Below are 17,065 nucleotides of genomic sequence, written 5' to 3' on the forward strand. Positions count from 1 at the left end.
CAGTACCTACATCAATCCGCATGTACCGACGCGAAGAGACAAACAGACTCGGCCTCCTGGATGTGTCCACCGACGGCGTCGTCGATCAAATGGGACATGGAAAATGAAGGGGCCAAAAGAAACCTAACTAGGGCCAACAAAAATAAAAGCGCACGGACACGTATCCGGGTGGGAATGAACCACGACATCAGCCCAGTCTCATTCTCCATATGTACATTCATCGGGCACGCATCGACTGGCTGCGCATCGCGATGCTGTTAGCGGCACGCCCTCGGACCCGCTTAACCAAGGATCCTCGACAGGCCCATCGTGTGTGGTCGGTTCCAGGAGTCCACGACGGTCAGATTGTCGAGGACAGCCAAATTTTTCATAAAATGACAAGTAGCCTGTCTCTGCGTTATGTGTCAACCAATCAAATCAAATCAATGAAAAGAAATCAAAAGGGATACGGAGTAGGGAGTAGAAGACGACCTGACGCCATAGCGGATTTTAGCAATCCACTCGCTATCCGTAGATTCGGGCCTGACTTGCCTGGCTTATTGGGTACTTTCAACAACCCGCACTAGAACATCAGATACCACACCTCCCTGCATGAAGGGTTCCAGTAGGGCAGACAAACTCGGGGGTGGGTGTGCATGTGCGTCGATCAAATTTTCCATGCTTAAGGATAGCTAGCTACTTTACGGAGTAATAAAAAGAACCAAGAGGTTGTCCCGGACTTTGGAAATCTCGAGTCGCCTCATGGAGGGTAGCAATTGTTGCCCTTAGTCTCAGGGCTCATCCCTGAACGCGAGCTCCACTAATTGAGCCGTGGCTCAATTCGTAGCTTTGCTTGTACCTGTAGGTCCAACCAAAGATCACTCTGGTTCAGGTCTGAGGACAATTTATTTATTTTCGTCGCAAGTGGAGGTAATTTCGGCATTTTAAACAACTTCACTCCGCAATAATATCGTAACGGCGTATAATACAAACAATTAAATATATCGTTAAAAATAGGAATTAACAGGGCTTTTACCCAAAATTTAAAAAATTATTATACCCCCGTTTAATTAAAAATTTAATATAAATTTTCTTTAATTCGCAAATGGAAATTAACCTTTCCCAAATTTTAAATAATATCGATATTAATCCCCTATTTTATTTTAACCGTTTAAAACCTTTTAAAATTAATATATGGAAAATCGTAAAAGCGAGGCCAATACCCATATACAAATATATTTACTAATAAATAAAAGAATTTATTATTTTTAATTCGTAAGGCGATATAATAACGTATTTACGGTATAATCCCCAAAAAAAAAAAATTATTATTCCCCCAAACTTTTCGTTATATCGACGAAATTATATATATACCATATTTAAATATTTTTCCGTATATACCTTTTTTTTAAATTAAATTAACGTAATTCCAAGCGATCCCAATTTCGCCACCGGTTCGAACCACGGTTTAATTATTATTAATATTTTTCCGGAATTATATAAACAAACCAAAATACTAAATAACCCAATATTCCAATATAAATTTGTTTTTTTAATTACCATACGTTTTTTAAATATATAAATATTATTTAATATCCCCCCGCGAATCTTTTATTACGATTAAATTAATTATATATACCGCGTTTTTTACTATATAATAAACGTTATATTATTCGCGAAAACGGGTTACGGCAAAAATTTAATATTACAAATTATATTTATTATTCGGAATAACGCAATTATTATCCAAATAATCCTATTAAATAAATTGGGGGAAAAATAATTCCGTAATATATAACGGTATCCCGCCGCTAACCCCAAATTAATCGATTAATTTATAATAAACGTAAATATAAATACCCCGGGCCAATTATTAAAATTAACCGTTTATAATACGATAATTTTTGGAATCCGTATATCGTTTACGAATATACATATATTTTATTGGGTCCAAAATAAATTACCAATTACCAATTTTATAAATTTTTACGAAATCCCATTTTCCACCAACGTATTACGTTATTTACCATTAACGAATTTTATATAATTTTACAATAAAAATTTTTTAAAAAAACGTTTTTTATATTACGTATAATTCGTATAATTATATTAAAAACCGTATTTATATTTGAATATACAGTAACTTTTATAGCAAAAGTTAAAGCTTATATTTTCGACCAATTTTATTATAAAAAAACAATATAATTCGTCCGTATTCCTTTTAATAGGCCTAATATAAAAATTATAATATAATGTTTGGAACGTAAATTATTTGCCAATAATTATAGGCGTCTCTTTTTTTTAACCGCGGATATTACCCCATTAACCGCCTTCCAAATTCCCAAAATTATCGTATATATAAATAATAAAAACCGTATTATCCAAATACGCCAATTTTTAATAAAGAACCTTATTTCCCGGGGTTTTAATAAACGAAACGCTATTAATATTATTATTCGGTATAATTTATTTATATTAAAAATTGATAAAACCAAAATTTATAAAGATTTTTCCAAACCGGAATCCAAAATCCGAATTATATTTGCGACTTTATTTTTAAATATAAATATAAATATATAAAACGTAAAACGCGTAATATAATATAAAACGTTAATATTAAACGACCCCGCGGATCTATGGTAAAAATTTGGAAAAACCGTACGCGGGCCCAATTTTAAAAAAACCGTATATTTTTTTACGTTTTATTAATATTTTAATACCCAAAATTTAACCGCAAAATATAAATTAACCAGGCCAAAATTTACCGCCAGATTAGCTAAAACGCCCGCGGTATTACGAAAAAATGGTAATAATTTATAAACCACGTAATCGAACTTTTCGACGTATTTACAAATATAATTTTTCCCCATAAACCTCCAAAATATATTTAAATTAAATTTAAACGAAAATAATAATTTATAACCGGTAAAACCCCCCCAAACCGGCCTTTTCGGTATATTTAAATTACAAATTCCTTTTTATTAGTCGTTATAGGATATAATTAATAAAAAAAAACTAAAATAACAGATATTAAATATATACGTTTTCGCGAACGCCCCCTATTTTCGACGCGCCATTTTAAATTTTATATAGGAAACGATATTATCCAATATAATAAATTATTTTAAAAATTACTATAACGTTTATTAATATAATATTGGGGTTTTATTAATTTTATTTGTAAAAAAATAACCGTATAAATTACCCAAAAAAGATTCCAAAAAAACCTATATATTCCAACAATTGGAAAAATAAGGCACTTATTTTATAATAATTACGTTATTTCCAAACCCGTAACGCTTATATAACCTATTTTCGTAATTAGCGTTATTATAATTAAAAACCGGTATTTTCGCCAAAATATTCGTTTATTTTTATAATAAGGCTTAAACGAAAAAAAATTTATTGGAATATTTCCCAATTATACAATTATATTTATAATTTAAATAATACGGCGATTATTTTTTAACTAAATTCCCCAAAATTTACAAATATAACGTAAAAAATTACAAATTTTATATTTAATAAAAACGGGCGAAAAGGCGCGGAAATATAAATATTATAAAATTTTCGTAACCGGCCAATTAATTAAATAATTAAAACGGAAAAAAACGGCGCAAACGATAATGGATTAAACGATAAATATTATAATTATATATAAATTCGTTAATAATACGAAATCGATAACGGAATTATCAAATCAGGTATAATTCCGTAAAAATACGGGTATAAAATTCCGATTTTCCCTCGCTAATAGCCTAATTTACCACTATATTTACGGGTAATACGGCGAATTCCTAAAAATTTCCCAACGGTTTTTTTAATATTAATATTACGAAAAAATATTTATAAAAATTAATATATATTTTTTATATTTTTTATACAAATATATACGAAAACGTTAAAACATTATTTTTATATAACGGCGAAGGTATTTTTTTAACGGCCCAATAAAAAAATAAAATATAGCCCGATTATAATAATCGTTATAATATTTGTAATAATATAAAAATTGCGGGAAAACGGCCAATCGATTATATAAACTATATATATATATAATCGTATTATACCACGTTTTTATAAATAAATATAAATACGAAAAAAACCCCAAAAAAAGTTAACGCCAATTTGTTTATAATTTCCAAAAAATAATATTTACCCTATTATATTTTTATTAGATATATAATTTTATAATAACGCGAAATTATTCCGTATTTCGTTTATAATCCGTTTTTTATATCCCATTTAAAAAAATCCAACGTTTTAAGTAAAAATAATTTATTTACCGTTTTTATTATTACGGGGGTAAAAGGGCTAAACCCTTTATATATTATTTAAAAAAATCTAATACCCTAAATAGGAATAATGTTTTTACCGTTTTTATTATTACGGGGATAAAAAAATTAAATACGGTTACGGGATTTTTTACGCGAACGAATATTACTATATTATTAATATTATATTAAATAAATTGGGCCTTATTTTCGCCGAAATTAACCGCCCGATCGTTTCGGCCTTAAACGTATATTTCGAAGATTTGGAATATTATATGGGTTTAACGTAACCGTAGTTTTATTCCTTTTGGGCGGGTATTACAAATAATCGGAATATTATATAGGTTTTACGTAATTGCGGCCCGTATCGTTATTACCGTTATAAATAAATTTACCGTTCGCAAAAAAAATTACGGTAATATTAAAATTGTTTAATAAAATAACGTTAACCTAATATTTTACGTTTTAGGTATTTGGACGACCGCGGGTAAATTTAATAAAAAAAAGCCCGTTTCCGGGATAAATTTTTATATTAATGGAAAATTTTATTTTTGCAAATTATAACGGCTATTACGCCCAAATCCAATCGGGCCTACCGCCCTACCGGAAATATTATTCAAATAATTGGGGGCTTTATACCCTATTATAATTATAAATATTTTTTTTTTTTCCAATTTTTTTTTTTTTTATTACCAATTTGATTTTATAATTATTAACCTAAAATTATAACGATTAAACTAATATTTAAATTCGTCGCCAAACGTAATAATTATTACAATCGTAAAAATATTTTATATTGGCCGAATTAAAATTATTAAATATTATTTAAATATATTTTAATTGGATAAAATTATCCGTATTTACCCAATTATTAAAGGATTAATCCTATTATAACGAAGATAGGTCCTTATTAACGCAAACGTAATATAATTATAACCCCATTCGGCTAAATCCGGAATAACCTAATTAATTTTATTATAATAATAGTTATAATTTTTATATTAAATCCCAAAAAATTGTAATAATAATTACAATTATAATTACAAATTGCAATATTTCCGAAAAAAGGCGGTAAAAAGGGCAAAAGGATTAACGCGCCTATATAATTTATATCCGGGCATATTCCTTTAAATACGGATTTACCGACCGGTTTTATAATTATACCGTAAAAAATAGCCCGAACGAAAATATTAAATTAATATATAAAAGATTTAAAATAATACGAACCGATTTACCGGGCAAATATAAAATTTTAAATTATATATAAAAACCGCGTTTTATTATAAAATTATTTTAATACGATAAACGTAACGTTAAATTTACCTTTTATTTTTAACCCTAAAAACGATAATATTACCAATAAAAGGGCCGGTAATTTTAACGATAACGGTACGGGTTTTTTTAATACGTTTTAGCAAATTAATAATATACAGGTTAAATTTATTAATAACGAGCCGGCCAATTATCCTATTATTAACGAACCGGCCGATCGTACCATTAATATATAGGTCGATCCCGTTATTAACGAACCGGCTAATTTTACTAATAATAAACCGGCCAATTCTATTAATAATAAACCGGCCAATCCCATTATTAAAATATAGGTCGATTTTACCAATAATAAACCGGTTAATCCTACTATTAATACGCCGGTTAATCCTATTATTAATAAACCGGCCGATCCTATTATTAATAAACCGGCCAATTTTACCATTAATAAACCGGCCAATTTTACCACCGAAAACGGTATTAATTCCAATATTAATTTAATTAACGCGTTTAATCCCATTAATGAAAACGGTATTAGTTCCGGTATTGGTTTAATTAACGCGTTTAATTTTACCGACGCGAACGGTATTGGCTAAAAACCGCCGTTACCCCAATAATAATTTAATAATATTATTTTACCCGCCAAAACCGTTTTTACGAAAATAATAAAACCATATTTTAAATCCGACGGTAATTCCGACAATAAACCGGTAAATTACGTTTAACCGGAATATTATTTTCCGTCGTATAAAAATACCGGTTTATTAAATTATTTACCCGCCCCGTTTTGGAAAAAATTTTAAATCGAAAAAAACGTAATACCGACGGTAATAACGATTACGGTTTGGCGTAAAACCGGAAATATTAATATCGCCAAAATGGTTCGTATTTACCTTTATTTGGATTACGTTAATTATTTTAACGTCGATAATAATATCCAACCTCCGGTTTAATTTAAAACCGGAAATAATATTTTTCGTAATACCCAAAAAATCCCGATCGCCCAAATATCCGAACGTATTTAATCGAACGTTAAAATTTCCGCGGCGAAAACGCGCGTTAACGGCCAAATTTTAATATATTATTTTAATAATAATTCGTCAAATATAAACGAAATTATAATTATTTTCGGTTATAAAATAATTAATATTTTAGTACAATATATAAATATTTTAGGTAAAAATTTTTTACATTTTTTGGAAATTATAATAATTATTATATTTTATAAACTATAATTTCCCTTTTTATTATAATAATTATTATAATTTAAACCTTTTAATTTTTTAAATTTTTATAATTATTATTATAATTTAAATTTTTTAATTTTCCTTTTTTTTATAATAATAATTATAATTTATATTTTTTAATTAATTTTTATTTAATGGCGGATATATTCGGTTATTTGGCCTATTTTAAGGCCGGTAACCCCGGTAAATCCATTAAAAATAATAAAATGCCCGTTTGGTAAAAGACTTTGGCTTTTATCCCAAATATATTCCGTAATAAAAATATTAAATCCATTTTTAACGATTTGCCCATTCGACGACGCTTACCCGTTATCCCTTTTTTTATACGTTAAAATAATATTAACGCCCCCGGTTTAAAAATATTTACGGAAAAATTTAAACCGGTTATAATTTCTACCATTTTCGTTATAATATTATTTTATTTACGGAAAATAATAATTGGTTTTAATTTCCGATCCGGAATTTTAAAATTTAAACCCGCGAATTTAAAATTTTATATATACGGTAATTTTTATATCGACGATTAATTTAAAATTTATTATTATTTTTTTTATTTTGTATTTTGCCGGTAAGGTAAAATTATTGTCGGTAATAAAAAAAATTTTAGCGATTTCGGCGGGAATTACCGGAACCCATTTAAATTTAATATCGAATAATTATTTACCCTATTTACCGCGGTTAATTATTTAATAATCGCCGATAACGTTATCGTTTTAAATAATTTCCATTTAATAAAATCCTAATATCGTTTAAATATTCGTTCGCAAATAAACCAAATTATCGATATTATAAATTTATCGGCTTTAAACTATACCTATTATAATAGGACGATAATAATATTAATTATAAATATTTGGTTCCGTTTCGAACCTACCGAAATTGGACGGTTAAAAAAAAAAAAAACGTACGGACCAGATTTAAATATACCCGTTAAATTTATTAACGTTTAAAAATATTATTAATAACCTATATTACGAGGGTCGTTTTTATCGTCCTATCGTTATTAAACCTAAAATTAATATTATTAAATTTTATTCCAAGTTTTTTAATAATAATTAATAGGCCGATTTCCTTAATTTTATATAAACCCAATCGACTATCGCTAATCGCCTAGCCGAAATTAACCGCGGTAACGAAAAAACTTTCGAAAAAACCCGCGCAAAAATTTTTAAAATATTATTAATTTATTATACCCAATTTTCTATTTTAACCAAAAATTACCCCTAATTTGGTCGAATATTTAATTCGGACGTAATTTAAACTACCGTCCAAAATTTGCGATTTTCCAAAAACGATCTTTTTATTAACGGGTTAAACGTCGATAATAAAATAAACTTCGATTACCCAAAAATTAAGGGCAAATATTTTTGGTCGAATTGGGATTTTCCCAATACCCTTTCCGGTCGCCATTAACTTTCCCATTAATTCGTTAATAAATTTTTTATATATTATTTATAAAAATTGTAATTATAATTACAATTATTAGCCTTTTTAATTTTACTTTCTCTTTTTTTTTTATAACCATTATTACAATTTTTAATTTTAGGAAATTAATTTTATTTATTTACAAACGTTTATACCTTTTTTAAATTCGAATAATCGGTTTTTAAAAATTGGTTATTTGCAAATAAAATAAATATAAGTAAAACGACCATTTATTTTACGGTTATTTATATATAATATCTTCGTTATTTGTACGATAAAACCATTTAAAATTTTAACGGCTATTTTCCTACCCTAATTATCGTCCCCGTTAATTTCGTTTCGCAAATTTTTAAAAAAACCGTAACAAATCTCCCTATTTTCGACGTTAAATATTATTACGGTTTGGCGAAAACGTACGTAACCGACCCGGCGCGGACGATTATTATTTTAACCCAATCGTAATTTTATAAAATATTAACGAAATTCGCTACTAATAAATCCGATTCCAAATCCGCCGGTACCGTAATTATTACGTTTTATTCGATTTTTTTTATCCGCGAAACCAAATAATTGGATAAAATTTATAACGTAAATAAAATATTTAATTTATAATATATAAACGAAATTATTAATATTATTTTTTAATTACGCGTCGCCAATATTAAGGAAATTAACGACGATTTCGACGTAATTAATAATTTTTAATAAATCTTTTTTTCGTAATAATTATTACAATTTCATTTTTTAATAATATTTTATTTAAAATCGATAATTTTATTAGGTTCCGTTAACGTAAAAACGGCCGTAAAAACGATTTTTCCATTGGCGAAAATATTAAATAAATTCGACGTTTAATTATATATTTCCTTTTTGGAACCTTATTTTAACGGATAATCGGAAACGAGGCCCAATATTTCCGTTACCGGAAATTTATAATATACCGCATATTTCGCTTCGTATTTTATATTAATCGGAATTTAACTACCGCGACCCCGATTATTAACAAAATTAAAGATATTATTAGGCCCGGTACGTTGGTATAAAATAAAATTTAAATCCCTTTCGCCCGTTTTAAAGATTTATTTTAAAAAAATATATTTTTAACGACGTATACTTAAAACGGTAATAATTATTTCGTCGTTTTATATATTAATTTTAATATTAAGGTTTCGCTAATAAAATTCGAATCGATAAATTAAAAATAATAATTTTTTTATTTTCGTATTTTGGAATTTATTATATTTACGACGACGCCCGACGCCAAATCGACGTTTATTATCCACCATACCGGCATTTTTATTATACGTCGCGGTATAAATATTAAATTAATATTACCAAACGGTATTATTATTTATCCCCGCGAAAAAATCCCCTTTTATTATATTATTACGGAAAAATTGCAATTTGGCCACCGATTCGAAAATATAATAATAAATACGAAAACCATTTTAAAAAATATTTCCATTTTTTTCGTAAACGAAAATATAAACGACATTAATACCGCCTTATTTGGAAATAACGTAAACGGGGATAACGCAAATTTAAAACGAAAAATTTCGTCTTTTTTAAATATAAAGCTAATCCGATTATTGTAATTTTTAACGATAAATTACCTTTTTTGGTCCATAATTTACGTTAAAAACAATATCCGGAATACGGACTCGGCCAAATTAGGCAAAATTTTGGCGTTAAAAAATATAAAATTTAAGGCTAAATACCGCAATATTCGATAAAATTTTAAAAAAAACCTGTAAAAAAAAAAACCCGCTTCGGATCGGTTACCGTTAACGCTTTAATTTAATATAACGGCGACGGTCCCTTTAATTAGGTTTATTCGAAAATTTATATTAATTCCCGAACGTTATTTCCTTTTGGTAAAACCGAAATGGTCCATTTTATATTAAACGAATCTCCCTTTATCGCCCGTATAATGGAAATTTATATAAAAAAAAAAAAAAGGTTAACGCGTCCTAATTATAACGCCGAATTTATAGGTTTAATTGTAAATTACTTTTATTATAATAATAATTATAATCGCCCTTTTATTTTTTATTTATTTGTAATAATTGTTACAAATCCCAATTTTATTTTTTATATAACGATTATTATAATTTTAAATTTTATTATTAATTTTTTTAATTTAATCGCTGCTATTTTGGAAAAGGCTAATTTCGGCGTAATTACCATCCGGTCTGGTTTATCCTAAACCGAACGTAATAAGGCAATTACTAACTTTACCGAATCGAATTCCACCTTTAATATTTACGTTTTAAACATTAATATTTCGAACGCCGGCTTTAATTTATATTATAATTATTATACCGGTATTATTATTTTTTTAATATAAAACGTTAATAATTAATTGTAAATTTATAATCGGCTAATTCGTTTGGGTTAATTTAAATTTATTATTTGGAAGATTTTCGAAATGCGGGGTACCTTTTTCGATTAGGTAAAAAACCGAATATTCCGAAAAGTTAATTTCCCGAACCTTTTTTTTACGGATTTTACTAATATATATTAAATATTATTAAAATATATTACGCGTATACGTTTACCGGAAATTATCGTTTTTCCTATTATAAAATAATTTTTGGCGTACGAAATAATAACGGTTATATTTTTCTAATTATTTAACTATTTTATTTAAATAACGGAACCTTTATAACGTTTTAACGACTTTTATTCCGATAAAATACGCCGTATAAACGAATTTTATTCCCGCTTTATTTCCATATTCGTTTTCAATATTTCTGCCCCGTTTAACAAATAAAATTTAATCGAAAAGATTTCGGCATTTATTTTATTATTTAGTCCAATTTATATTAATTACCAATATTAGGATTAAAATGGTAAACGTAATACGATTAACGATTATATTAATCGTATATATTTACTTTATTTCGATTTTACTATTATAAATTAAAAATTTATAATTAAATTAATAAGATGGATTAAAAATAATAACGGATATTACGAAATTACCGAAAATATACGGGTAATCGGGACGTTTATAAAAAATTTTAATACCTGGGTAATTAAACGTCGGGAAATTAACGCGTTTTTTAAAAAAAATATCCAAAATAACGGCGAATACAACCTTTTGGCCGTTATTATCCTACCCTTTTCGTCGGTCGAATTTAATAACGATTATAATAAAATTAATTTCGATTTATTTAAAAAACCATATATGCCTGTTTTGGTCGAAAATAAGAAGGAGGGCGAAAAAACATTTGGCTCGTTTACCCGAACCCCTACCCGCAAAAAAAAACGTGGCCCTAAAAATTCTATTTTTAAAAAAAAATTGGCCGTTATTAAACGTTTTTCTTTTTCTTAATTTGTTTTTATTTTTTTTCGTAATTTGGTATTAGGGTTTACTGGTGGAAAAATAAAATTTATATATATATATTATTGTAACGAAAATTACAAATAAGGTTTTTTTTTATTTGGTTTTATTTTTAGGTTTATAATAAAAAAGTTTAATAAAGGGGATAAAATTAATAAAAAAACGGTTTATCGTTTTATTGGGGGTTTAAGAAAGATAATATATATTTTGGTTATTATAATTCAAATTACCATATAAATATATATCCCGGTATTTTATTTTATTTTATTATTCGCGGGAAAAATAATTTTCGGGCCTTTATTTACGTCCTATTTTAAATAAAAACCTGCTTATTTTTAATTAATTTGCCCTTTATATTATATTATTTATTTTTAAAATGCCTATACCTTTTTTTCGTCGGATTTTACGTATATCCCGTAAATTAATTTTCTTTTAATATTTATTATTCCATTTATATTTAACCCATTTAGCCTATTATTTCCCTTTTCCAAATATTTCCCTATTTTTTTAATATTTACCTAATTTAATATATTATCGGGACGTACAATCTTTTGGTTAAACGCCGCTAATTTATCGCCTATTAGTTTTTTTATACCCAAATATAATAAATCGGGGGCGTTAAAATCGAAATTGGGCGTTATTTTATTTTTTTCGTTTCCCCAACCATTTTGGAATAGTAAATACGTATAATATATAATATTATTATTAGTTAATATTATATAATATTTATTATTAATGCGAATACGGAAGATATTTTCCAAAATTTTACGTAACGTATTCGCGATTGGCTTTAAAACTGCGCAAATTATAAAAACTTTTCGCAAATCGTACGTTAAATTGCGGTTATTTTTAATATTTAAAACAAAATTCCTATTAATATATTTAATTACCAAATTTGCTGGTTTATATCCGTTCCCGGCCGTAATATATTTTACAAAAATTAATTTTAAAATCGCCGTCCGTAACGGTTAATTTATAATTTTTAGTCGCAATAACCAAATTAAATATAATATTTTCGGTTTATAATTTTTGGTTTTATACCCGTAAAAAAATAGGACCAATTACGGTATTATAATTTCCAATATACCGTAATTTTTTTTTTAAAACGCGTTAAATATTATTTATAAAAAGGCGATTATTTGCAAATAGCGGCGTTACGTACGGAAAGCGAAATTAATTTTGGGTTTTAAATTCCATAATCCTATACCCATTAAACCGTTAATATAACCGGTAAATATATTATCGTAAATCCGGTTTATTATAAAGGCGTATATATTAGGTAATATATCGGTAAAAACCTATTCCAGGGCGTTTTTCGATATATAATCCTTTTCCAATAACCTATTTTAAATTAGGGCGGTAATAATAATATATAAAATACGGAAACGGAAAATATTTTGTAAAAACCGTAAAACGTGGTAAAATTCCTTTTTATTTTTTTAAAATTTGCTATTCTTTTCCAATCCCGTTATATTTATGGATATAATGGGCATATACGTATACCAAAAATAATTAATAAAATTAAATTCGATATGGAAAAACCCTGGTACGGGTAATATTTATTATTTCCTATCGAAAAATTGGGATAATTTAATATAAATTCCTTATATGGCGCGGATAGATAATATCGTTTTTTAATCCCTATAAACGAGGACCAGGACGGATAAATAATCGAAATAGGTAGTTTTTAAATTTAAAAAATATTTAAATAGGATTTTATAAATTTGGATAACGCCTATATAATCCCTTTCGTTTTTTATAATAACGGGAATTTAAATAAAGTAAAATATTAATATAATTCGTGCGAATATAGGGTATTATGGGATTATATTGGGTAAAAAGGGGCTATCGGGGAATAAAAAACCGCAAATTTGGCCCAAAATATAATATTTGGCGCTTTTATAATAAATATCCGGATATTATAAAAAATTGGACGTTTACAGCCATTTTTAATGGAAAAATGTAATAACGTATTATTAAAATTACGTATATTCTTCAAATTTTGGCGTTAATATAAAAAGGTACGAAATTAGGTTTTATATTCGGTTATACCTCTTATAACCGAAATTTTATACCTTTTCCAGGAAATTAAAATTATTATATACGAAAAATAAAATTGGGTTACGGGCGATTTTTTTCAGGTTAATTTATATATATATATTATTATTATTATTCCTGGTATTAGGTATATAAACAACTATTATTTATTACATATTTGGGTAATGGTAATAAATTATTACGTTTACCGTTTAATAGCTTTATATAATAAACATATTTTAAACCCGGATAACGTATTTATAATACGTTTTAAAACCCCGTTATATATAAAATATATTACGAATACGCGTAATAAATAATTGTTTTTTTGCGGGGAATATTCGTAGGTTAAAATGGCCAATATTAACGTAACGCGTTAATCCGTTAACGTTAAGGGGTTTGTAATTTCGAAAAGGGTATTCGGGGCCTAATATAGCAAATTTGCGGTTTATAATAATATATAAAACGGGCGGTGGTTTCGAAAATACGAAAATAATAATATCATAAATACGAATAATATTAAAACTTTAATTGGAATATTTTGGAAAAACGTATCGAATATTTGTTTAAATTAATTTATATTACAAATATTTTTAACGAAATATTTTTCCGTTCCCGGAAATTGGAAATTTATTGGTTCGAAACGTTTAAAATTAAAAAAATATTATATTAAACCCCGGAATTTTTAACGAAATAGGGCGGTATCGATAAAACCAGCATTTTCTTTTTCGTCGAAACGGCATTCGATCCCGCTATTACGTAAACGTTTTCGAATAATAAAATTTTTTAATATTTTTTTAAAATAATATATCCGTTGCGAAAAAAATCGGTAAATATTGTAAATATTTGGTATTATTACCCAAACGCGGATAAATTATTGGAAATTAATACGTCGGATACCGTTACGCCAAAATTTAAAAATATTACGGATAAATAGGATTTTGGGGTCGGTTTCGGGAATAATATTATCGCGTTCGGAATTAAATTTGTTCGTAGACTCGCAGGTCTACTAACAATGCATTGCGTGGTAGACTTAATCAATGGGTGAGAACGTTATACCTCTGCAATTTGGGTATATTCGGTCTGTCTTCTACCTAAGTCGTGCGACTGCATTTGATTATTCACGGCCGGATGAAAAGTCTTTCATGCGGTCCGTGCTCCTTGCTTAGTCACCCAATCGCCGGGGCCGCAGCTCCGGCCCGGCTTTACCTCCTTTCCGCTGCGCGCGCGAGTGAGGCTATTCCAACAAAATTCGTTCGAAAATTAACGTTATTTATATAAAAAACGCGTAAATTCCCATTTATTTTCCGATTCGGGATTGGATAATAAAAAGGGCGAGGGTATAAAAGGTAAAATATTTAAATTTAACGACGGAAAATAATATATTATTAATTGCGTAAATAGGAATATTTCCGTAAATATTAAATTTAATATTATCGCCAATATATTTTTATTTAAAATATATAATAAATTATTCGTATAATTTAATAAAAAGGATTTTGGTTTGGATTTAATAATAGGTAATAAAGGCGTAAATTTCTTTTTTCTTTTTTTTGTAACGAATAAAATTATTATTCGTAATATGGTAAAATTTATATCGTTTGCGACAAAAATCGATAAAATATCCTTAAATTAGAACGGGCGCGATTTTTTTGGCCAATTTAATTGGCCGAAAAGCCGTATGGTTAAAAGGTATATAAAACGTCCGGTCTACTATTGCGAAATAGGGGTAGTTTAATTTAAATATTGAGATTATATTGCCCTGTTGTCTGCGCTCGAACGGGAATGGAGGCCAATATTTTATCCATTACCTACGAGTTTATAAATAAACCCGGGTTAGGATTAAGTTAAACCCCCTTTAGAAATTTTTTAACCCACTTTTTCTCTAAAGGGGGTTTAACTTTTTAAAATCCACTTTAATTACACCGTTATAATTGGTCGAATTTATAAAGAATAATATTTTTTTATATATGCGGTGCACATGTACCGCATATGCGTATATATATAAAAATTAACAAATTATATATATATAAGTAAAATAGCATATGCGAGGCATATGCGGCGCGTATGCATATATATATAAAAATTAACAAATTATATATATATAAGTAAAATAGCATATGCGAGGCATATGCGGCGCGTATGTATATATATATAAAAATTAACAAATTATATATATATAAGTAAAATAGCACATGCGAGGCATATGCGGCGCGTATGCATATATATATATATATATATATATATATAAAAATTGACAAATTTTATATATATAAATAAAATAGCATATGCGAGGCATATGCACCGCATATGCGTATATATATAAAAATTAACAAATTTTATATATAAGTAAAATAGCATATGCGAGGCATATGCGGCGCGTATACATATATATATATAAAAATTAACAAATTTTATATATATAAGTAAAATGGCATATGCGAGGCATATGCGGCGCGTATGTATATATATATAAAAATTAATAAATTATATATATATAAGTAAAATAGTATATGCGAGGCATATGCGGCGCGTATATATATATATATATATATAAAAATTAACAAATTATATATATATAAGTAAAATGGCATATGCGAGGCATATGCGGCGCGTATGCCCCGCATATGCGAATATAAATAAAAATTTAATAAAAATTTTAAAATTAAATTTTTATATATAATTTATAGTAAATTATTAAATTTTTTTACAAAAATATATATATTTATATTTAATATAATTTATAAATTTTTTACTTTTTAAATTTATATTATTGGGAATATTTTATTAATTATTTTAATTTTATTTTCATCTAATAATATATTAAAAAAACAATTAAAAATACAAATAAATTTTAAAATTATTTATTATTTTAATAATATATATATAATTAATAAATAAAATATTTTATTAAATATATTATACTTTAAAATATATTTTAAATTTTTTATTTTTTAAATTTAACTTATATTTTGGTATAAAAATTTAATTTTACTTATTTTATTTAATTTTTACATTTATTTTTGCATATGCATTGCATATGCAAAATTTATATATTTTATTTATTATTTATTATTTTTATTACCCAATTGGGCGGACCCATTGGACCCACCTTATCTGGCCAACCGGAGCAAAAGCCCTGAAAGGGGTTCAACTTTTAGCGAAAGTGGGTCTAATTATCTCTGAAGGGGGTTCAGCTCAATCCTGACCCGGGTTCATCTAATGCCTCCTACCTACCAGTCAATTAGAATCCTTGGGCTCAGCCGCCGGCTCTGGAATAGCCGGCACGGCGCAGAGATGCAGCCAAGACAGGACAAAACTGCGAAGTGTGGAATTGCATGCACAGCTCGACACAGCTCTACAAGTTTCCACAGAAAAGTAAGTATCAAGATGCCAAAACCCTGAGTTCCCAAAAACAATAGCATCTTTTTCGTGGTTCATACAGTATTTGTGCCATCAGGTACTGTTTCGCGATCAACATTTGACAG

At 27.4% G+C, this 17,065-nt stretch overlaps 1 protein-coding gene across 1 annotated transcript; it reads left to right on the forward strand.

The window, feature by feature from the left end:
- Positions 1-209: 209 nt before the first annotated feature.
- Positions 210-768, forward strand: PgNI_07310 (uncharacterized protein; the record flags this gene model as incomplete). Its single annotated transcript, XM_031127325.1, has 2 exons — positions 210-309; positions 698-768. The coding sequence occupies 2 exons, from the start codon at positions 210-212 to the stop codon at positions 766-768; spliced, it is 171 nt and encodes a 56-aa protein (XP_030980994.1).
- Positions 769-17,065: the final 16,297 nt, after the last annotated feature.

Source organism: Pyricularia grisea, assembly GCF_004355905.1.
Source record: "Pyricularia grisea strain NI907 chromosome Unknown Pyricularia_grisea_NI907_Scaffold_4, whole genome shotgun sequence".
NCBI lineage: Eukaryota > Fungi > Ascomycota > Sordariomycetes > Magnaporthales > Pyriculariaceae > Pyricularia > Pyricularia grisea.